This window comes from Chelonia mydas, chromosome 13 (genome assembly GCF_015237465.2).
Source record: "Chelonia mydas isolate rCheMyd1 chromosome 13, rCheMyd1.pri.v2, whole genome shotgun sequence".
Classification (NCBI taxonomy): domain Eukaryota; kingdom Metazoa; phylum Chordata; order Testudines; family Cheloniidae; genus Chelonia; species Chelonia mydas.
In genome coordinates, this window is record NC_051253.2 from 40,693,488 (window position 1) to 40,717,343 (window position 23,856).

Consider the following 23,856-nt stretch of genomic DNA (forward strand, 5'->3'; position numbering starts at 1 on the left):
ATGCCGATTTCACTGGGGGTTGGTCCTCACTTAAGCCTGTGTATGTGAGAGGAGAATCAGGCTCAGTATTTCAAAGACTTGACACTGGGGCCCTTTGAAATGAAGGGGACTTTTCCATTGGGAGTAGAATAAGGAGATAAAAAAATAAGAATTGGAGGGGGTGTGAATGGAGCACAAGGGAACTGACTGTCAAGGGCAGTTGGGCATCTAATTCCCCTAGGCTTTGACAAACCCTGCCATATCTTGTGCTGCATGCATCTTGGTCCCATTTCTATAGTCAGTTTAGGGTGGGATTTTCCGAAACATCCAAGTCCCTTCGGAAGTTAAGGTGAGATTTTCAGAAGAGCCTAGGGTCTTTCTACATGACGGAGCTCAGAAAAGTTAAGGTTATTTAACTAAAGGTGTGACGAGACCATGCATTAAGCCCTTGCGTGTGCTCTCATTGAGAAGAAAAGTGTCTCTAATTCCCTTAAAGGGGGCTTTTCCTGAGTGTCCCCGTGTATGGAAGCACAGTCAAGCAGCACAGTGTCAGAACTGGAATCCAGGGCTCCTGATCCCTAGTGCCAAGCCTAGACTACAACACAGATCTTCTGACTCCCAGTTAGCTGCCCTACCCATTGGGGGTGACTTCCTCTCCTTTCTCCTGCAGGATGATGACAGGTGTCTCCCCCCTCCCCACCTCCCCATTCATATTAACTGGTTTTGGGAGTGACATTGGAACAGCCTCACTGCACTGTATAGAAACACTCCCCTTTTTTGTTCTCCTCTGTTTCACGGTGTCACTCTCTGGCACAGTAATACGTGGCAGTATCTGCAGTTGTCAGGGTGCTCAGCTGAAGGGAGAATTCATTTTTGGAAGCGTCTACAGAGATGGCTAATCGTCTTTTAAGAGACTGGGCAGAGAACGTCCTCCCATCTCCATACATCTCTGCCATCCATCCCAGCCCTTTGCCGGGGGACTTCCGGATCCAGGGCCACCAGTCCCCACGGGAAATGGAGTAACCAGACACAGCACAGGTGAGTTTGAAGGTCTCTCCGGGCTTCAGCGCTCCCGGGCCGGACTCCACCAGCTGAATCTCTGAGAGGACATCTGGGAAAATGGAAAATAATAAGAATATCAGCGCACTTTAATACCGAAGTGGGAACATTAAGGTTTTACATCAGTCTTCCATAATTACTTACATCAGGGGGCGGCCAGGAGGAGAAGGAAAATGCATTAAGACATCATCGTCTCTAGCAAGGACACTTTCTCTGGGGCAAATCTCCAGTTGGGTTTCAGAGGAGGCCGCTAGAAAATAAATTTCCGGCTGCGCTACAGGAGGGGGACCGAGTCGTAGTAGAGCGAGTAGTTTCTATTTGAGAAGAAAGCCCCAACCAACAATTTGCATGAAGTTTCAGCACACAGGGTATAGAAGAGAGGAAAGGAGATTACTGGGAACTCCTTCCCTAAGCGTCAGGTGGACGTGGCCCATGACCTGTGGTCTGATCCAGCATGCACTAACCTGACAGGAACTGCTGCCATGGACTTTAGTGGACACCGGAACTGAGCTGAACAAAGGAAGTTGTGATTTAATAGTAACATTTTGGGCTGAACCTCAACTGGAGTCAGTTCTTGTTTTTTGGACACGTGTCCCAATGACTTTTCACTGACTAATTAGAGGAGGCGCGCTTGGAAATCGCCCCTCCCACATGCTATTTTCTAAATCTGTCCGTAAGCGACCAAATCCCATTCACCCAGTGGCTAGGTGAAAGTCAAAACAAAAAGTACAGCAAGAGAGGCTAATAGTGGTGAAAACAAGTAGTTAGAATTTCTCTGTGTCTCTTGCCTTCGGTTTCCCCAACCAACACACAGGAGCACACACACACACACCCCTGACCTTCAGGCAGCACACATACTCACAGAACACACACAGCTGCATCCCAACACGAGCTACACATACAGCACCTGCACAACACACTTTCCACAACCCTACGATAGAGATATACACAGCCAGACCAACATCACACACACACACACACACACACAGTGCACACACATACACAGCAGCACCTCCCCGATGTTCATACTGTTTAAATAATGTCTAGTAACATCCACATACATGAATAGTACTTAAAACCAATCACCATTAGCAGCGTTTCTTCTCATTTTAATTGCTTTCTTACACTGTCAGAAATTGTTCTCATGATATGAATGAAGAGAGAAACTTCTAGACAGGGATTTTCAAACGAACCCAAGAAAACTAGATATCCAGTTCCCATTGGATCTGGATGGCATGTGGGCACCTCTCTCTCTTAAATGTCTTTGAAAAATCCCACTCCTACTTCTTAAGAATACTAGTATCTTTTTTTTTTTTTGGGGGGGGGGGGGGGACAGAAGTTTTCTGGAGTCAGGGAATACAAACTTTGAGGAAGCACCAAAGTCAGTGTAGGGGTTCTCTAGCTCCAGCAGATTAGAAGCCCAGGGGAAACCAGGAGGTAAAGAGGAACACAGCCCTTTTAGAAAAGCTCATTCCTCAGCTCCAGAGACACCCTCTCCGGGTAACATGGATCTATTCCCATTTCAGGAATGTCCTTGCAGGACTCTCGTTTATTATGGATTCAACACTGCCCCCCCATGGCAGCTGTGAGAAGAGCAGTGTATAGGCAGGTAACATAAGCTTGGTTCTTTTGGGTGGTGCTGGAAGGCAAATATTGTGAAGCAGGGAGAGTGTGAAAGACTGATAAAGCCAGAGGAGGTTTTACAGTAAAACACAGACTGCCCTGGCACAGGGCCCCCCAACGACAGGGGGCCCCAGAGCCGGGCAGCTGCGGGGGCAGAACCTTGGTCGTGCCCAGTGGCAGATTTAGAGGGAGCGGGGCCCTGGGCCCCTCCTTGGGACCCAGCCAAGAAAAAGATCATTCTCTCTTATCCCCCCCCCCCCGTCCCCGTTTCTCATTCTTGTTTTCTTCATCCTCCGCCTATAAGTAATAGGAAGTAAATGAAAATAAAGGGAGGTACCTTGACTATTGTTGTCGTTGAACTTATTTTCCCACAGACCACTTGAAAATCACTGGGGGTCTTGGTGGACCACTTAATGATCTTTCCAAATATTGTTTGTACCATTACCTAGTGATTGTAAAGCGCTTTGGATAAGAGCCTTTTATTAAACAATGTAAAAAAACCTTTGGGGTGCTGGGTCTGGCCAGGAGTTTGGATGCAAGAGGGGGCTCAGGATCGGGGCAGGAGGCTGAGGTGTGGAGTACTTACCTGGGGCAGCTCCGTTTGGTGCGAGGCGTGCAGGTGGTAATGTGTCTGTGGGGGGGGGGGGTGCAGGAGTCAGGGCATGGGGGGGCTGGGTATGTGTGGGAGGGTGAAGGAGTCAGGGAGGGCAGGGGGATGGGTGTGTGTGGGGCAGGGGTTGTGGGGGGTTGCATGAGTCAGGGCTGCGGGTGTGTGAGGGGGGTGCAGGAGTCAGAGATTCCCCACTGATCTGCAACCCCCCGGTAGGACCTTTGTAGGCCACTTAAGGCAACCTTTGCCTCAGTTCCCCATCTTAGAAAATGTGGAGGATCCGACCCTGTTTCAGAAGAGAGGGGTGGAGATAAAATCAGTCAATGACTCTGAGGTGCACAGATGCTAGGGAGCAGAGAGCTAGAAAATCACCTGGACATTCAGGAATGTATATTAATTAGGGGTGTACTCAGCCAAATACAAGTGCAGGCCAGCACCTTCTTAGGAATGAAGGAATATTTGGAGAAAAGAAATTATACCCCTTCTGTTTCGGTTTCTGTTTCAAAAGATCCCAAGAGAGTTAGAACCCTACTCTAATGGACATTCGGTTGGATATGGGAGCCCTTAGACGCTTCTGCAATCCCATGCTCTAAAAAGATACGCATTATTAATGAGGTATCTCCTGTAGACGGAAAGCAAGTTCACAGCCCTATTGTGCTAAACACTGCACAGACACACAGTCAAAGACAGACAGTCCCTTGGTAAGGTGCCGCATCCTTTACCCTTATACGTATACTATTACCAGAAATGTTTATTCGAATCATTGACTCTGACCTCCAGCATTATGCGGCCCATGATGATGATGGATGATGACGATGAAGACGATCATGCTACTGAGATGAAGCAGACCGGCTTGTAGGGTGGAGCTCTAAACAGGGACTAAACCTGCGTGCTCTTCCTGGCTTTGCCACTGGCCTTCTGGTGGACAGCGAACAAGCCCCTTCTCCTCCCTATAGCGCAGTTTCTCCATCTGTGAAACCGGGTGTAGTAGAAAGAGAGCTCTTGAGACACAAGACCTGGTTGAGGGGCCTGGTGTAAGGTGTAAGGCCTTAAGTAACGTCAGGCCCAGTTAATATAAAGCAAAATTAGCAAGAGGCAAGCTATGAGCAAACCTCACACCCTGTTAGAAAGCAGATCTCTTCTTGCAGGCTCACTGTCCGATACACGAAATTGTCAAGGGCTGGGGCTGCAAAAACACAAGCATTCCTCGGCACTGAGTATTCACATAAACACATTCCAGAAGGGTAGTGGCAGAACATCCCAATGCAGGGCTATGGTATAAACACAGGTCCCAAAGACAATACGAGGACACACTGACCCCTCTTAAAGATCCGGTCAGTATGACAGGGTGATGGATAGAAATGTTTTGATTGAACCAACCTGTATAAGGTAAAAGCTGCTAACTAACAATGTCAGAGGGCAATATATACCTTCTTTGTATCAGTGTACAAAAGAGGAGTTGCCGATGGGGTGTCTTTGTCTGGCTGAGAGGGGAACGGAAAGTTTCGCGGTGTGCTGAGCTGGTCCATTGTCATGGGCACACATGTTCTAGTGTAACTGTAGATACTGATCCGGGGAGCTAATACCAGGTGCTTTGTCAGCAATAAGCCAGGGTAAAAGCAATGGAGAATCACATCTAGAGTCCTCCCCCACCCCCGGTGTTACCAATGGCACTGGTACCCAGTATCTCTGCACTGTTGAAAAACCTCTTCCCCTTTCTGTGCCAGTCCCCGCTTTGCTCTGTGTCACTGTGTCTCTGGCCCAGTAATACCTGGTGGTGTCTGCAGCCGTCAGCGAGCGGAGCTGCAGGGAGACCTGCTTCTTGGAAGTGTCCTGTGCGATGGTCGTTCGACTCTGCAGAGAGCTGGCATAGTTTGTGTACCATTGGCTCGGTCTGTAGTAAATGCGCCCCACCCATTCTAGCCCTTTCCCCACAGGCTGCCGGACCCAGTCCCAGGTGACGCTGGTGCTAGACACCGAGTCTCTGGAGATGGTACAAGTGAGTGTCAGGGACTCCCCGGGTTTCACTGTTCCTGCACTTGGGAGAGGACACCTGGGAAGGAAACACAGAAATGATTCAGCGATCATAGAATCATAGAATCATAGAATATCAGGGTTGGAAGGGACTTCAGGAGGTCATCTAGTCCAACCCCCTGCTCAAAGCAGGACCGATCCCCAACTAAATCATCCCAGCCAGGGCTTTGTCAAGCCTGACCTTAAAAACTTCTAAGGAAGGAGATTCAACCATCTCCCTAGGTAACACATTCCACTGTTTCACCACTCTCCTAGTGAAAAAGTTTTTCCTAATATCCATCCTAAACCTCCCCCACTGCAACTTGAGACCATTACTCCTTGTCCTGTCATCTTCTACACTGGGAATAGTCTAGAACCATCCTCTTTGGAACCACCTCTCAGGTAGTTGAAAGCAGCTATCAAATCCCCCCTCATTCTTCTCTTCTGCAGACTAAACAATCCCAGTTCCCTCAGCCTCTCCTCATAAGTCATGTGTTCCAGACCCCTAATCATTTTTGTTGCCCTTCGCTGGACTCTCTCCAATTTTTCCACATCCTTCTTGTAGTGTGGGGCCCAAAACTGGACACAGTACTCCAGATGAGGCCTCACCAATGTCGAATAGAGGGGAACGATCACGTCCCTCGATCTGCTGGCTATGCCCCTACTTATACATCCCAAAATGCCATTGGCCTTCTTGGCAACAAGGGCACACTGTTGACTCATATCCAGCTTCTCATCCACTGTCATCCCTAGGTCCTTTTCCGCAGAACTGCTGCCTAGCCATTCGGTCCCTAGTCTGTAGCGGTGCATTGGATTCTTCCGTCTTAAGTGCAGGACCCTGCACTTATCCTTGTTGAACCTCAACAGATTTCTTTTGGCACAATCCTCCAATTTGTCTAGGTCCCTCTGTATCCTATCCCTACCTGCCACCGTATCTACCACTCCTCCTAGTTTAGTATCATCCACAAATTTGCTGAGAGTGCAATCCACACCATCCTCCAGATCATTTATGAAGATATTGAACAAAACCAGCCCCAGGACCGACCTTTGGGGCACTCCGCTTGATACCGGCTGCCAAGTAGACATGGAGCCATTGATCACTACCCGTTGAGCCCGACAATCTAGCCAACTTTCTACCCACCTTATAGTGCATTCATCCAGCCCATACTTCTTTAACTTGCTGACAAGAATACTGTGGGAGACCATGTCAAAAGCTTTGCTAAAGTCAAGAAACAATACATCCACTGCTTTCCCTTCATCCACAGAACCAGTAATCTCATCATAGAAGGCGATTAGATTAGTCAGGCATGACCTTCCCTTGGTGAATCCATGCTGACTGTTCCTGATCACTTTCCTCTCGTGTAAGTGCTTCAGGATTGATTCCTTGAGGACCTGCTCCATGATTTTTCCAGGGACTGAGGTGAGGCTGACTGGCCTGTAGTTCCCAGGATCCTCCTTCTTCCCTTTTTTAAAGATGGGCACTACATTAGCCTTTTTCCAGTCGTCCGGGACTTCCCCCGATCGCCATGAGTTTTCAAAGATAATGGCCAATGGCTCTGCAATCACAGCCGCCAACTCCTTTAGCACTCTCGGATGCAACGCATCGGGCCCCATGGACTTGTGCACGTCCAGCTTTTCTAAATAGTCCCTAACCACTTCTTTCTCCACAGAGGGCTGGCCACCTACTCCCCATGCTATGTTGCCCAGTGCAGCAGTCTGGGAGCTGACCTTGTTTGTGAAGACGAAGGCAAAAAAAGCATTGAGTACATTAGCTTTTTCCACATCCTCTGTCACTAGGTTGCCTCCCTCGTTCAGTAAGGGGTCCACGCTTTCCTTGGCTTTCTTCTTGTTGCCAACATACCTGAAGAAACCCTTCTTGTTACTCTTAACATCTCTTGTTAGCTGCAGCTCCAGGTGCGATTTGGCCCTCCTGATTTCATTCCTACATGCCCGAGCAATATTTTTATACTCTTCCCTGGTCATTTGTCCAATCTTCCACTTCTTGTAAGCTTCTTTTTTATGTTTAAGATCCGCAAGGATTTCACTGTTAAGCCAAGCTGGTCGCCTGCCATATTTACTATTCTTTTGACACATCGGGATGGTTTGTCCCTGTAACCTCAATAGGGATTCTTTGAAATACAGCCAGCTCTCCTGGACTCCTTTCCCCCTCATGTTATTCCCAAAGGGGATCCTACCCATCAGTTCCCTGAGGGAGTCGAAGTCTGCTTTCCTGAAGTCCAGGCTCCTAACCCCTGGGAGTGGGGAACAGGTGAAAATAAAACACCCCGCGAGAGTGCCTGGGAGAGTGAGGCACCCAACTGCCACTGGATTCCATTGGGGTCTGGGCACCTCATTCCCTTAGGCTCCTTGGAACATCTCTTCTGCAGTCACTGCAGCAAGGGACCTTCCTTACCTGCCATAGACATGTACCTGAAGGGGCCTCCAGCATGAACCGGAAAACCAGTAGCAGGTTCATCTTCAGTGAAGGTGCATACTGTCCCCGGCAGGCAGGAAGGAGCACTTCTGTGTCTGGGGAGAGATGGGGACTCTTCCAATCCGGGATTTGAATTTAAACAGGAAACCCCCCACCCGGGGGCAGGGATTTGCATGGCAGTTTCACAGAGTGAATATAAGGGATGACAGGGTGTGATTTTTGTCTACACATGGGGATCTGTCCATGGGACGTGTGTCTCCCTGAGAGAGTGAATTCAGCTAGAGCAAAATGTTAACCCCCCTAAGGTATTTGGACGCCCAAATTAAATTTAAATAAATATGATTTGGTCATTTAATACTCTTAGTGGTCTTTGAGCTTCTCAGCCAAATATAAGTGCAGGACAGCGCCTTCTTAGGAATGAAGGAATATTCGGAGAAGGGAAATTATACCTCTTTTCTTGTGTTTTTTGTTGGGATTCTTGTTAGCCAACACACTAGACTGCCTGAAACCTATTAACACAGCATTTAAATAATCATTAGAGCACAGGTTTCAGAGTAGCAGCCTTGTTAGTCTGTATCCACAAAAAGAACAGGAGGACTTGTGGCACCTTAGAGACTAACAAATTTACTAGAGCATAAGCTTTCGTGGGCTACAGCCCACTTTATCGGATGCATAGAATGGAACATAGAGTAAGATATGTATGTGTATACATACAGGTAAGTTGGAAGTTTCCATACAAACTGTGAGAGGCTAATTAGTTAAGGTGAGCTATTATCAGCAGGAGAAAAAAAACTTTTGTAGTGATAATCAAGATGGCCCATTTAGACAGTTGACAAGAAGGTGTGAGGATACTTAACATGGGGAAATAGATTAAATATATGGAATGACCCAGCCACTCTGAGTCTCTAGTCAAACCCAAGTTAATGGGATCTAGTTTGCATATTAATTCAAGCTCAGCAGTTTCTCGTTGGAGTCTGTTTTTGAAGCTTTTCTGTTGCAAAATTACCACCTTTAAGTCTGTTACTGAGTGGCCAGAGAGGCTGAAGCATTCTCCTACCGGTTTTTGAATGTTATGATTCCTGATGTCAGATTTGTGTCCATTTATTTTTCTGTGTAGAGACTGTCCGGTTTGGCCAATGTACATGGCAGAGGGGCACTGCTGGCACATGATGGCATATATCACATTGGTAGATGTGCAGGTGAACGAGCCCCTGATAGTGTGGCTGATGTGATTAGGTCCTATGATGGTGTCCCCTGAATAAAGATGTGGACAGAGTTGGCATCAGGCTTTGTTGCAAGGATAGGTTCCTGAATTAGTGTTTTTGTTGTGTGGTGTGTGGTTGCTGGTGAGTGTCACAGAGTGTGGGGGAGTCCAGGCCCTGCACCCCTCTTCCTGGGATTCACTGAGACTCTCAGCCAGCCAGTAAAATGGAAGGTTTATTGGACCACAGGAACACACTCTCAAACAGAGCTTGTGGGTACAACCAGGACCCCTCAGTCAAGTCCTTCTGGGGGAGCAGGGAGCTTAGACCCCAGCCCTGGGGTTCCCTGCATTCCTCCACCCAGCATCAAACTGAAACTAACCCCCCCCCCCTCTGCTGCATCACATCGTCACACATGGAAAGGGAGAAAATACCTCCCAGAGCTGCTGCAATGAGAACGAGATATAACCAAAGCCTCGTTGTCGCTGGTGCTGGAGGGGAAAGTTCTCAGGGGACTGGCTGGTCACTGCAGAGACCCAGGGGGCTGAGGATTATCTCTCCGGGTGCAGCCTGGGCAGAGAGAGGGACAGATTTAAACAGGAACCTCTGACCGCTCTTTGCATACCGCCTCCTTATTAGGGACACTGTATTTCCTAGCGCTAACTCAGATTGGGAAGGTTGAGAGAGAAGGGCCGGGGGGTGCAGGGTGCGGCAGGGGGCTCAGAGGAGGGAGTTCGGGTGCAGGAGGGAGTGCAGGGTGTGGCAGAGGGGTGGGGTGCAGGCAGGAGGCTCAGGGCGGGGAGCTGAGATGCGGGGTGCAGGAGGGGTTCGGGTTCCCGCCGGCACTGCTTACCCGGAACGGCTCCTGGGTGGCAGGGCCCCGCACCAGGGCCAGACAAGAGCAACGCAGGGAATTATCTGCCCCCCCTCCCCCCGGGGAAGCAGGGAGTTGGGGTGCAGGAGGGGTGAAGGGTTTGGCAGGGGGCTCAGGGCAGGGCGTTGGGGTGCAGGGTGTGGCAGGGGGCTCAGGGCAGTAAGTTTGCAAAGCTTCCTGTGGCAGCGGAAAGGTAAATGGGGTCCAGAGAAACAGGGTAACTGCTGGAGGCATTTTTACAAGACATCTCTTAGCTTGCAGCTTGTTCATACTCAATCCACTGTGTGTGTCTTCATCTCCGAGGGGCTCAGCGAACCCTGCTTCTCTGGCCTCAGGCGGCCGCTTAGAGTCGCTTCCCCTTTTTGTGCCAGCCCCGCTCTGCTCCGTGTCACCGTGTCTCTGGCGCAGTAATAGGTGGCGGTGTCCGCGGCTGCCAGCGAGCGGAGCTGCAGGGAGAACTGGCTCTTGGCGGTGTCTCCAGAGATGGTGATTCGGCCTTGGAGAGACGGGGCATAGCCTGTGCTCCCGCTACTATATGGGTACACATACCCCATCCACTCCAGCCCCTTCCCAGGAGCCTGCCGGACCCAGCTCCACGCGTAGCTGCTGTCAGTGATGGAAACACCCGAGACAGCGCAGGTCAGTGTGAGGGTCTCTCCGGGCTTCACCGTTCCCGGGCCCGACTGGACCAGCTGCACCTGAGAGAGGACACCTGGGAAAAGGAAACAAAGTGCGGAAAGTATTAGCACCGAACAAATCTATGGTTCTGCCCCTAATTCCCCCACTGCCCCATAGACACTTACATGTGGGGGTGTAGAACAGGGAAAGGAAAAGAAACAGAGACTTCATTGTAGTTTTCACGCAATGAGGGAAACTCCCCAGCGGGCAGGACCGGACAGTTCTGTGTCTGCGGAGAGACTGAAGCTCATAGAGTCAGTGGTTTGTATTTAAACAGCAACCCCCTGGGGAGGGATTTGCATGCGGGTTGCACCCAGCGGCTATAAGGCGACAGGGAGCCGTCTAGGTGAGGAGTATTGTCTGGTGGAATCAAGGGAAACACGTCTTCATCCCGTCTTGGCTGGGATGGAGAGGGCGCTAAACTTTCCATCTTTCCCTGTCTCTGCCCTTACATTATTTTATTTCTGTTTCACATAATTCCTGTGGCACTTCAGATTATGCCGATCCACATTTTCACTGAATTTGTGTCTCACAACAGAACTTTGGGACAGTGTTTTGTGGGACATCAGGCAGACGTTGCTCTGGATGGGGCACGCGGCAGAGAGAAATTACCTAAAGTCTGCTTTGTTTAATAAAACATTTTATGTATTTTGTTCGTATTCGATTAACTTTGGGTTAGTCTATAAGTGAGTCTGTGAGTGTGTGTGTGGAGTGTGTCAGAAAGACAGAGAGAGAAGTTTTTTATTATTGGTAGCTGGTGTTCCTACTCGATTTACCGTGTCAGTCTGTGTGTGTGTGTGTGTGTGAGAGAGAGAGAGAGAGAGAGAGAGAGAAAGTACTCACACGCATGGGGAAATCGCTGTGTATGAATTTGTGTTCATGTGAATGTGTGTGTCACAGCCAGGCTCCAACACTCCATCTCAAACTGGTCTCACTACACTGCATAGAATCCTCTCCTCGTCCCCCTTTTCGGGAGTTAGATAATTAAATAACGTTAAAATCTGGTCCTAAATGCATAACAGTTCCACTTATTTTGGTTCTCTATTGTCGACTTTCTTCCTATCAAGATAAAAGAAAAGGAGGACTTGTGGCACCTTAGAGACTAACCAATTTATTTGAGCATAAGCTTTCGTGAGCTACAGCTCACCTCATCGGATGCATAAAAGTGGAAAATGCAGTGAGGATATTTTTATACACACAGACCATGAAAAAATGGGTGTTTATCACTTCAAAAGGTTTTCTCTCCCCCCACCCCACTCTCCTGCTGGCAATAGCTTATTTAAAGTGGTTCTTACAATGTGTATGATAATCCAGGTGGGTCATTTCCAGCATAAATCCAGGGTTTAACAAGACCTGGGGGGAGGGGGGGGGAGGGGGGATAGTGTTCCTGACGGCTTCTCCTCCATCTTTGTGTGGAATGTTGGTGTAGAGGGCTTCTACATCCATAGTGGCCAGGACGGTGTTTTCAGGAAGATCACCGATGGATTGTAGTTTCCTCAGGAAGTCAGTGGTGTCTCGAAGGTAGCTGGGAATGCTGGTAGCGTAGGGCCTGAGGAGGGAGTCTACATAGCCAGACAATCCTGCTGTCAGGGTGCCAATGCACGGGCTGAAATTGTGGAAAAGCAGCATTGCTTACCCCACAGCCTCAGCCGTGCGGAACACAATGCCATCCACAGCCTCAGAAACAACTCTGACATCATAATCAAAAAGGCTGACAAAGGAGGTGCTGTTGTCATCATGAATAGGTTGGAATATGAACAAGAGGCTACTCGGCAGCTCTCCAACACCACTTTCTACAAGCCATTACCCTCTGATCCCACTGAGAGTTACCAAAAGCAACTACAGCATTTGCTCAAGAAACTCCCTGAAAAAGCACAACATCAAATCCGCACAAACACACCCCTGGAACCCTGGGATATTCTATCTACTACCCAAGATCCATAAACCTGGAAATCCTGGGCGCCCCATCATCTCAGGCATTGGCACCCTGACAGCAGGAGTGTCTGGCTATGTAGACTCCCTCCTCAGGCCCTACGCTACCAGCATTCCCAGCTACCTTCGAGACACCACTGACTTCCTAAGGAAACTACAATCCATCGGTGATCTTCCTGATAACACCATCCTGGCCACTATGGATGTAGAAGCCCCCTACACCAACATCCCACGCAAAGATGGACGACAAGCCGTCAGGAACACTATCCCCAGATAACTACCCCCCGCCCCCCGTTCCTCAGACGTTCTTGTTAAACCCTGGATTTATGCTGGAAATGGCCCACCTGGATTATCATACACATTGTAAGAACCACTTTAAATAAGCTATTAACAGCAGGAGAGTGGGATGTGGGGAGAGAAAACCTTTTGAAGTGATAAACACCCATTTTTTCATGGTCTGTGTGTATAAAAATATCCTCACTGCATTTTCCACTTTTATGCATCCGATGAAGTGAGCTGTAACTCACAAAAGTTTATGCTCAAATAAATTGGTTAGTCTCTAAGGTGCCACAAGTACTCCTTTTCTTTTTGCGAATACAGACTAACATGGCTGCTACTCTGAAACCTATCAAGATAAAGAATCACTTTACTTCAGCTATCCAAAACCATCATTTTATTTTTTCATTATACCCTTCCCCAAACCATAATCCTAACCCTAACTCTGTATTTATTTTTAACCCTAGCCCTAATCCAGTCTCTATCCTTTAGAGTTGTGGGTGTCTGTTTTTTTGGCAACCTGTCCCACCCACTCCAACCCTGCTGGATCCATAACCAATGGCAACACACACTAAGGACTGTAGACCTGGAGGAATCAGGCACATCACAGATCAGTGTGAGGTTTTCCCTGTGAGAACATAAGAACAGCCACACTGGGTGAGACCAAAGGTCCATCTAGCCCAATATCCTGTCTGGGGACAGTGGCCAATGCCAGATGCTTCAAAGGGAATGAACAGAGCAGGCAACGACTGAGTGATCCATCCCCCCTTGTCCAGTCCCAGCTTCTGGCAATCAGAGGTTTAAGGCCACCCAGAGCGTGGGGTTGCATCCCTTCCCATCGTCACTTGTAGCCATTTATAGACCTCTCCTCCATGAACGTATCTAATTATTTATTGAACTTCGTTAGAGTTTTGGCCTTCACAGCATCCCCTGGCAACGAATTCCACAGGCTGACTGTGCAAGTTGTGTGAACAAGTGCTTCATAAGAACACAAAGAACGGCCATACTGTGTCTTACCAAAGGTCCATCTGATTCTAGTCCAAGCGGAATTAAAAATCCAGGCTAAAATCCTCATAGAGAGTCAGGTGAGCCTGAAACCTGTTCTGCCAGTTCAGAGGACTCGGAGTAGAGATTGTGGAGCCGGTTTAAGGTTATTTCACCAAGCGATTCCTGACATACACGCCTGCCCCGCTGCCCCAAATTGAGCCATCTCTAACTCTGCACTTAAACATCTCGGAGCCCCTTCAGAGTCACACAAACCCTCTTCCCGATGTGTTGTTATGGAAAAGAGGAGGCCCAAACTCTCCAGAAACTCACTTGGAAATATAAGGGTGAGTTTTCAAAAGGTGCCTAGGGGATCTGTGCTGCAAGTTCCCCGAGATCCCTTAATCTACCGATTTACAAATATAGTCACAGAGGTCCCCCATCTCTTACTTTGCCTATTGCCTTTCCAGCTGGGCATGTGCAGTGTTTTCCAGCGAGAGGAGCAGTCTGTGCCTTTTCCTGTATCTCTCTTCGGTTTTATACGTATGCTTTTTCCAGCAATGAAAACACCATTCATCCCACTGCCCAGGGACAGACCCCGTGAGTCTCTCCCATCCTCTTATTCCTCTCCTTGAAACGGCTCAGCTGCAATATTGCAGGAATTTCTTGGAACCACAGACACCAACAACCTCCCAGCCATCGCGGATTGAGAGTTAGGCGTTGACAATTCTATCTAGCAAAGAAAGAACCCGTAGAGATGAGTGTGATACACGTCCCTGCTCTGAGTGACACGGATAGAGATAAATTGGTTAGTCTCTAAGGTGCCACAAGTACTCCTTTTCTTTTTACTGATAGAGAGGGCGTGGCTGGGGATAGATAGATAGATAGGGGCAGATCTGGTGGGATGGAGATGCCTCTCTGGCCGTGCATGCATTTTACACGGAGAGAGACAGAATCCAGCTCTCTGCACGTTCCCCCGGGGAGAGTCAGTGAGACCGGGCAGGGCTCCCAGGGCCTCACCAGAGACCATCGCTGCCTTCACTGCCAGGGGCTCGGAGCTGGCCCTAAATGCTTCTCTTATAGAGTGAAAACTTGGTTGGGAGTCACAGCGCCCCGGAGTATGAAGCAGGGCGAGAGCCCATCTCCCCTCTCCCCCGGATCACCGGGTATTTCCCCTCCCAGCACGGAAGGAGACGGGGAATTGCCGGGGTTGGTCTGACCCAGAGTCCCGCTGTCTGTGTCCGCAGCCAGGGACAGACGCTGCAGCGGGTGGCGCCAGGCTGCCCCCTAGTGGGATCTTGTGGAATATCCCGCTGAGCGGGGAAGTTTCATCCTAACCCTCCCCCTGAGTTACCGGTGGGTTCGCGCTCCAAGGAAGCCTTTGAACCGATTGACTCATGGAAAGTGTCATAAAATGTCCCGAGTTCACCCCAACGTCATCTACCTGGAGAGAATTTCTATTGGTGTGTCCCTGTGGGTACCAGGGAACATCCTGCGTGGCTGGGGAAGGGGCCGGGTGATAGGGAAACACGGGAAAGGAGGTTTCTAAGTTCGTATGGGCCAGAAGGTTTGTAAAGGTATTGAAGCTCCTACCTCCCTTTTATTTCAGTGGGAATTAGGCAATTAAATAACTTTAAAAATCCAGTCCTAAGAACATTGGAGTTCTACTTATTTTGTTTCCATATTGTCGACTTTCCTCATATCAAGATAAAGAATCACTTTACATCTGCTATCCAAAACCATCCTTTCATTTTTCATTATATCCTTCCGCTAATCATAACCCTAACCTAACCCTACCTTTATCTGTAACCCAACCCCTAACACAGTCCTCTATCTCGAGCTCTTGCCCCTGTTATAATTGGAATTAGAATCCCGAGCCCTCGCCCGAATCCATAAACCTATATTTACCCCCAACCCCAGTCCTAATCCTAAATAATTCCTTTAACCTAACCTTAACTGTACCTTTAATCCCTTTCACTTAACACATAAGATATATAATTTCTCCCCTCCCTGGCTCTGCCTCCATTTGAGTCTGCTCTAAATTGCCACCTAAAGGGCAGACAGGAAAGGGAAGAGACATCCCAAGAGTGGTCTGTGATGGGTTCGGTCACAGAGACCCCCCCTTGGGATTGTCACCTGAGGTGCTGAATTTACGCCTGAGCCCCTTCTCACTGCCATTTTGGGACTTCCAGATCCCTGCCTTGTTGAGCCAGACACACTAGCCTGCAACAACACAGACCCAGGGTCTGAACCAGGCCCCCAAAGCTGCAGACTAACTGAAAACAGCTCAGCAACAACTTCTGTCTCCAGTACCCAGACACCCAACTCCCAATGGGATCCAAACCCCAAATAAATCCGTTTTACTCTGTATAAATCTTATACAGGGTAAACTCATAATTTGCCAGCCCTCTATAACACTGATAGAGAGATATGCGCAGATCTTTGCTCTCCCAGGTATTAATCCCTTACTCTAGGTTAATGTTTTTCAGGTCTAGGGGAGGGGTTGTGCATGTTTGATGAAATCCACGTTTACCTCCTTGTACCAGTAAAAACTTGATCCTTCCAAGCCTACAGATACTGGAGGTTGTGAGGCAATAAATGCCCTGCATGTCTGGATGCATTTTGAAAATAGCTATGGCCATGCACGCTTTTCCTACTCCGCTGGCTGTGTGTGTGTGTGTGTGTGTCTGTCTGGGACTGAGCGATCCCTGCTAACCTCGCCTCGCCGGGCTGAGCAGAAGCCTCTCTGGTTTTTGTACCAGTCCCTGCATTGCTCTGTGTGTCCGGCGCAGGACCAGCTGGCGGTGTCGGTGGTTGTCAGCGAGGGGAGTGGCAGGGAGAGCGCATGCTTAGCCGTGTCCCTGGAGATGGTCAAGCGGCTCTGCAGAGACGGGGTGTTACTTGTGCCCCCGTATGCTGGCCACCAGGGGTGAAAGTAAATCTAGGGATTTACCGGTATGGGGCTGGGCTGGGGCCGGCTCTGGCCCCCAGAAGGGGTGGGATCTCGGGTTGAAGGGACGGGGCTGGGGGGTCAGAGCCAGCCCCTGCCCACCCTGTACTGGTAAGTGCCTCCTTCCCCCTCCCCTCCTCCCCCCCCTGGGGTAACAGTGGCAGCCCAGGGCTCTGGCAGTGGTTTAAAGGGCCCCGCGGCGGTAGCGGCGGCCGAAGCCCTGGGCCCTTTAAATCGTCCGTGTAGCCCCACCGCCGCTTCTCCAGGGCTCCGGCAGCAGGGCTCCGGGGATGGGGCTCCGGCCGCCACTACCACCCCAGGCCCTTTAAATTGCCACCCCAGCCCCACCACTGCTACCTCAGGGCTCTGGCAGCAATTTAAAGGGCCGGGGGCTCCAGGTGCTGCAGGGAGCTGCAGGCCCTTTAAATTGTGCATGGGGAAGCCGATCCACCCTGGTACGGGGCACCGGCTCTTGCCAGTACCGCATACCGGGGCCTACCGGCTTACTTTCACCTCTGCCAGCTGCTCCAGCCCTTTGCCAGGAGGCTGCCAGACCCAGTCCCAATCATAACCGCTGCTAGTGATGGAGAACCCAGAGACAGCGCAGCTCAGGGTGAGGGTCTCTCCGGGCTTCACCACCCCCGGGCCGGACTGGACCAGCCGCACCTGGGAGAAGACACCTGGGGAAAGCAAAATGAAGCAAGGAAGGAATTAGTCACTGAATGTATATGTATGTGTGTGTGTGTGTGTGTGTCTAGTTCCCCCACCATCCCAGGGACACTCACAAGTGGGGGCAGAGAACAGGGAAAGAAAAAGCAACAGAGATTTCATTCTCATTTTCATGCAATGAGGGAAACTCCCCAGCGGGCAGGACCGGGCAGTTCTGTGGCTGGGGAGGGACTGAGGCTCCTAGAACCAGGAGTTTGTATTTAAACAGGACCCCCAGGGGCAGGAATTTGCATGCAGGTTCCCCAGGGTGGCTATAACAGATGACGGGGTGAGCGCTCAGTACATGGCGATGTCCCTTTGGGGACAGGTGTCCCCTTTACACCCCAGCTCAGTTCAGTGCACATGTAATGACAGGAGGTGGCTGGGAGGGTAGGAAGGAGGGTGCAGAGGACCGCACACTGGACTGGGACCCAGAACCACCCGCTTGGCCAGGGATTTGCACTCATAGACTCATAGAGTTTAAGGTCAGAAGGGACCATTATGATCATCTAGTCTGACCTCCTGCACAACACAGGCCACAGAATCTCACCCACCCACTTCTGCAATAAACCTCTCACCTATGTCTGAGCCACTGAAGTCCTCCAATCATGGTTAAAAGATTTCAAGGTGCAGAGAATCCTCCAGCAAGTGACCCGTGCCCCACTTTGCAGAGGAAGGAGAAAAACCTCCAGGGCCTCTGCCAATCTGCTCTGGAGGAAAATTCCTTCCTGACCCCAAATATGGATATCAGCTGAACCCTGAGCATGTGGGCAAGACTCACCAGCCAGATACCCAGGAAAGAATTCTCTGTAGTAACTCAGATCCCACCCATCCAACATCCCAACACAGGCCACCGGGCCTGTCAAGTAGCTACCAAAATTATGTTATCCCATCATACCTTCTCTTCCATAAACTTATTGAGCTTAATCTTGAAGCCAGATAGGTCTTTTGCCCCCACTGCTTCCCTTGGAAGGCTGTTCCAGAACTTCACTCCTCTGATGGTTAGAAACCATCATCTAATTTCAAGTCTAAACTTCCTGATGGCCAGTTTATATCCATTTGTTCTTGTGTCCACATTGGTCCTGAGCTTAAATAATTCCTCTCCCTCCCTGGTATTTATCCCTCTGATACATTTATCATATCTCCCCTCAGCCTTCTTTTGGTTAGGCTAAACAAGCCAAGCTCCTTGATTCTCCTTTCATAAGACAAGTTTTCCATTCCTCGGATCATCCTAGTAGCCCTTCTCTGTACCTCTTCCAGTTTGAATTCATCCTTCTTAAATATGGGAGACCAGAACTGCACACAGTATTCCAGGTGAGGTCTATCCAGAAGGGATAAACTACCAGGGGGAGGGACGCTAGGCAGTGAGCACTGTCTGGTGGATCGGAGAGTCAGACACTTCCCCCCTCCCAATGTCTTAGGGTGAAAGCCCCTTGAAATCAATGGATCTCTCTCCCTTGGAGCAGGGGCTACTCCAAAATGCGCCGGGCTTCTGCCATGGATACAGACCATGCCCAGGATATGTCCCGAGGTGGGAGGTTCCCCCGGGAGGGTCAGATGAGGAAGGAACCACAGCTGCAAGGAGAGGAAGGCTGGTTTCCACCCCGGAGACTGACGAACAGCTATATGGAAGGGGAGGGAATTGGATGTGGGGAGTAGATGCAACTTCAGCAAGGGCGGTTGTCAAGGTTCCTTCCCCACTCTGAACTCTAGGGTACAGATGTGGGGACCTGCATGAAAACCTCCTAAGCTTACTTTTACCAGCTTAGGTTCCCCAAGGTACAGACTATTTTACCCTTTGCCCTTGGACTTCCACTGCCACCACCAAACGTTTATCTGGGTTTATTGGGAAAATGACATTTGGAAACGTCTTTTCCCCCAAAATCCTCCCAACCCTTGCACCCCACTTCCTGGGGAAGGTTTGGTAAAAATCCTCACCAATTTGCATAGGTGACCACAGATCCAAGCCCTTGGATCTTAGAACAATGAAAAAGCATTCAGTTTCCTTACAAGAAGACTTTTAATAGAAGTAAAAAAGAATCACCTCTGTAAAATCAGGATGGTGAATACCTTACAGGGTGTCAAGGTTCCTCCCCCACTCTGAACTCTAGGGTACAGATGTGGGGATCTGCATGAAAACCTCCTAAGCTTATCTTTACCAGCTTAGGTCAAAACTTCCCCAAGGTACAAAATATTCCACCCTTTGTCCTTGGATTGGCCGCTACCACCACCAAACAAATACTGGTTACTGGGGAAGAGCTGTTTGGAAACGTTTTTCCCCCCAAATACTTCCCAAAACCTTGCACCCCACTTCCTGGACAAGGTTTGGTAAAAAGCCTCACCTATTTGCCTAGGTGACTACAAACCCAGGCCCTTGGATCTTAAGAACAATGAACAATCCTCCCAACACTTGCACCCCCCCCCCCCCCTTTCCTGGGAAATGTTGGATAAAAAGCCTCACCAATTTGCATAGGTGACCACAGACCCAAACCCTTGGATCTGAGAACAATGAAAAAGCATTCAGTTTTCTTACAAGAAGACTTTTAATAGAAATAGGAGTAAATAGAAGTAAAGAAATTCCCTCTGTAAAATCAGGATGGTAGATACCTTACAGGGTAATTAGATTCAAAACATAGAGAATCCCTCTAGGCAAAACCTTAAGTTACAGACAGAAATAGTTATTCTATTCAGCACAATTCTTTTCTCAGCCATTTAAAGAAATCACAATCTAACACGTACCTAGCTAGATTACTTACTAAAAGTTCTAAGACTCCATTCCTGTTCTATCCCCGGCAAAAGCAGCATATAGACAGACACAGACCCTTTGTTTCTCTCCCTCCTCCCAGCTTTTGAAAGTATCTTGTCTCCACATTGGTCATTTTGGTCAGGTGCCAGCGAGGTTACCTTTAGCTTCTTAACCCTTTACAGGTGAGAGGATTTTTCCTCTGGCCAGGAGGGATTTTAAAGGTGTTTACCCTTCCCTTTATATTCATGACACGGGTGCTGGCGGGACTCAGGGCAGCGGCTGCAGCCCACGCTGGGGAGGAAAGAGGCACCTTCCTCTGAGGAGTCTTTCATACAGAGCAGGTGGGGTGTGTGTGTCCCTCACTCTCTTCCGAAGGCAAAGACCGTGACATTGTCTGTGCACACCTAACACGCACCGTGACACAGAGACGGGGAACAGACACACGGTGCGATTATTTTGTAGCTCTTAATTCCGTGAATCTTTCCCTGCCCGCTCCGACAGCCGTTGGAAAGGGAGGGAACACCTGTGTTTTGTCCGTGAGTTTGCCATGATTTCTGTGGCAGCTCAAAGGCGAGGCGTGTCCGGAGGAACTGGGTACATTCAACGGTCTGTATGTTTTCCATAGTGAGCTCACTGTGTGCGCGTCTCTTCCGGAGAAGCTGGGGGAAATGTCGTCTTTTCGGGTGCCTGAAAGGCCCGGGGAATAGGGATTTCTAAGCAGGGGTTTCACATTCACATATCTTCCGTGTGTTGGTGGGTGGGTGTGTTCCTGCTGCTCCCTGCCGGAGGGACTGAAACCTGCCAGGGTCCGTGCGTGTGCAGGGGACGGGTCTGCACTCAGCGCTCCCTGCTGAACCGGCCTCTCTGCTCTGCTTTGAATCCGCTTCCCCTTTTTGTGCGGGTCCCTGCTTTGCTCCGGGTCACTGTGTCTGGCGCAGTAATAGGTGCCGGTGTCTGCAGCTGTCAGCGAGCCCAGCCGCAGATAATACTTGGTGTTGGAAGAATCCACGGTGATGGTGATTCGGCCTTGGAGAGACGGGTTGTATCGTGTGCTCCCGGTCCAGTATCCCATCCACTCCAGCCCTTGGCCCGGAGCCTGGCGTACCCAGTTCCAATAGTAGCTGCTGGTGACGGTGCCCCCGGTGACGGTGCAGGTGAGTGTGAGGGTCTCTCCGGGCTTCACCACCCCGGGGCCGGACTCCTGGAGCCGGAGCTGGGACAGGACACCTGGGAAAAGCAGGGATCGGTCAGATTCAAACTCACCTTCTCTCCCCCCCGCCCCAAATCAGCGCGGCCTCCCGCAGCCTCCCGCAGCCACTCACCCGGGGCCAGAGCCAGGAGGAGCAGGGGCAGGAGCAGAGAGTTCATTGTGCGCTAGGCGGGGACAACAAAGCGCTCGCAAGGGGCAGCTCAGCGCCTGGGGGACACGGCGGGTCTGAGCGCCCCGGAGCCGCTACTTCAACCCAGAGCCCGGAGCGGGGATTTGCATAACGTGGCAGCGCCCCAGGAAGGAGAGAGAGAGAGCCGATAAAAAGGACAGGGTGGGGGACTCTGCCTCTCTGTGCCCACCCTGGGCAGACAGAGTGCGTTACACACACACACACACGCTTTGCTCGATTGCTGCAGAGGAGGAACGTAGAAAAAGCCATAGTGAATTAAACTCTCTCACCGCGCTGCTGTATCTCTCATCAGTTTCTGGGGTCAATTCATTGACTCGTGTAAACCTTACACAGGAGGTGCTGAAGAAGTGGAATTTTGGGCCCAGGGACTCCAGTGATGCGGTGCGCTTCCTTGTTTCAGAGCCCCAAACGCCTTGTCCTGATGCTTCCCAAACTCAACAGTTATTGATTATCCATGTCTGCTTATTGGTTATTGATTGGGTGCACAGGTACGCAGCTAGGTAGGCGGTTAGCTGGCTCTATTACATTATTAAGGGGAACTTGAGGTCCGGATCCCCTAGACATCTTTGCAAATCTCACCCTTATATTTCCAAGGACAAGGAGCTCAGTTTCTGGAGGCTCTTCTCTTCCATAACAGCAGGTTGGCAGAACTTTTTGTGCGACTTTAAATAGGCTCAGAGAGCTTTCATTACAGCGCTGGAGACGGGTCATTTTGGATGAGGGTCTGGGGTGTCTGCCGGGGGCCACTCGGTGAAATAAGCTCGAATTGGCACCACGATCTCTACCCCAGCCCCTGGACTGACACAGCAGTTTTGAAGCTGAACTGACTACATGGGGACTTTAGCCTGGATTCATTATTCGGCTTCGAAACAAATCCCTGTTGCAACCTTCACTATGGCGCCGCTAGTGGCGGCTGAATAATGGATCATTTCTATGACAGGTTTCAGAGTAGCAGCCGTGTTAGTCTGTATTCGCAAAAAGAAAAGGAGGACTTGTGGCACCTTAGAGACTAACAAATTTATTTGAGCATAAGCTTTCATGAGCTGCAGCTCACTTCATTGGATGTGAGCGGTAGCTCACGAAAGCTTATGCTCAAATAAGTTTGTTAGTCTCTAAGGTGCCACAAGTCCTCCTTTTCATTTTTCATTTCTATGATGTTTCCGGTCCTCTCCAACCCCCAACGGAAACACGGTCCATATTACAGTCATAGAATCATAGAATATCAGGGTTGGAAGGGACCTCAGGAGGTATCTAGTCCAACCCCCTGCTCAAAGCAGGACCAATCCGCAATTAAATCATCCCAGCCAGGACTTTCTCAAGCCTGACCTTAAAAACTTCTAAGGAAGTCCTCGCTTCTGGTTCCTTGGTGGTTCAGAGAGCCCATTCCACCTGTCTCCTGTGTCCAGACACAGTGACTTCTTTAAACCCGCTGGTAACACGTCTTTGGTTCTATTGATGGGCTGGTTCAAGGTCACTGTGCTGCCCTCTCGCGGAACAGGAGAGAATTGCAGGCCACAATTTCAGGCGCTTGGTGTTTTGACTCACTTCCCTTTTCCTATATTCTAGGCAAACAGGAATGAATGTGAAGGAGCTTCTCTTGTGCAATGAGAATGAGACTGATTACCAGTTTCCTGGATATATTTAACGGGAAAGTAGTGCCCTTGTTGATGGAGATTTTATTTCCATGTTTGATGTAGTTCCTGTGACAGGTAGGGTATATGCAGATTTTGATTGTATTTGTGCAGCATAGTAGATTGGTAACGCTTTATATTGTGGGGCATGAAGCAGACATTAGTTCTGGGTAGGGGATAGCATAGAGAGAAATTCCCTTATTTCTCATTTTTAATATGTTCTGTAGGTAAGGTGTTCCTATCCGATTCTCTCTCTCTCTGAACATGTATGCATATGTGTCAGCAACACTCCCTGTTAAACTGGCATTGCTGCACTCTTCAGAGCCCGCTTCCCCTTTCTGTGCCAGTCCCCGCTTTGCTCTGTGTCACGGTGCATTTCCTAACACAGTAATACCTGGCGGTGTCTGCAGCTGCCAGGGAGCGGAGCTGCAGGGAGACCTGGTTCTTGGCAGGCTCTGCAGAGATGGTGACTCGGCTTTGGAGAGACGGGGCATAGTGTGTTGTCCCTTCTTTGGATACATCTCCCATCCATTCCAGCCCTTTCCCGGGTTCCTGCCGGATCCAGGTCCACCAGCAGCAAGAACTGGAGAGGGTGTCACTGGACGGACCCGAGATGGTGCATGTGAGTGTCAGGGTCTCTCCGGGCTTCGGCATCGCTGAACCGGACTGTCGCAGCTGCACCTAAGAGAGGACACCTGGGAAAAAGCAAAGCAAAGAGACAATTAGCCACCGAAGGAATCTATGGATCTGTCGTAAT

The 23,856-nt window shown here is 49.8% G+C and overlaps 3 protein-coding genes, 1 long non-coding RNA gene and 2 gene segments (V, D, J or C); 1 reads left to right on the forward strand and 5 right to left on the reverse strand.

The window, feature by feature from the left end:
* LOC102940154 (immunoglobulin epsilon heavy chain-like) overlaps positions 1–23,856 on the reverse strand; it is a 1,331,510-nt gene that overhangs the window by 591,594 nt on the left and 716,060 nt on the right. The window lies entirely within an intron of this gene.
* Positions 1–23,856, reverse strand: part of LOC119563587 — a 797,667-nt gene that overhangs the window by 571,562 nt on the left and 202,249 nt on the right.
* Positions 1–23,856, reverse strand: part of LOC119568011 — a 937,337-nt gene that overhangs the window by 209,497 nt on the left and 703,984 nt on the right.
* Positions 1–23,856, reverse strand: part of LOC102948108 — an 883,083-nt gene that overhangs the window by 183,989 nt on the left and 675,238 nt on the right. The gene's annotated exons all lie outside the window — the stretch shown is intronic.
* LOC122462699 overlaps positions 1–23,856 on the forward strand; it is a 480,831-nt gene that overhangs the window by 134,911 nt on the left and 322,064 nt on the right. The gene's annotated exons all lie outside the window — the stretch shown is intronic.
* Positions 20,195–21,583, reverse strand: LOC119567834. The gene is made up of 2 exons (XM_037915299.2): positions 21,391–21,583; positions 20,195–21,295 (listed from the first exon to the last, which is right to left on the reverse strand). The coding sequence occupies exons 1-2, from the start codon at positions 21,434–21,436 to the stop codon at positions 20,520–20,522; spliced, it is 822 nt and encodes a 273-aa protein (XP_037771227.1). The 5' UTR covers positions 21,437–21,583; the 3' UTR covers positions 20,195–20,519.

Coding starts and splice junctions, on each gene's coding strand:
- LOC119567834 (XM_037915299.2), bottom strand. CDS start 21,436: ATGAACTCTCTGCTCCTGCCCCTGCTCCTCCTGGCTCTGGCCCCGG. Junction 21,296..21,390: donor CCTCCTGGCTCTGGCCCCGG/GTGAGTGGCTGC, acceptor TGCTTTTCCCAG/GTGTCCTGTCCCAGCTCCGG.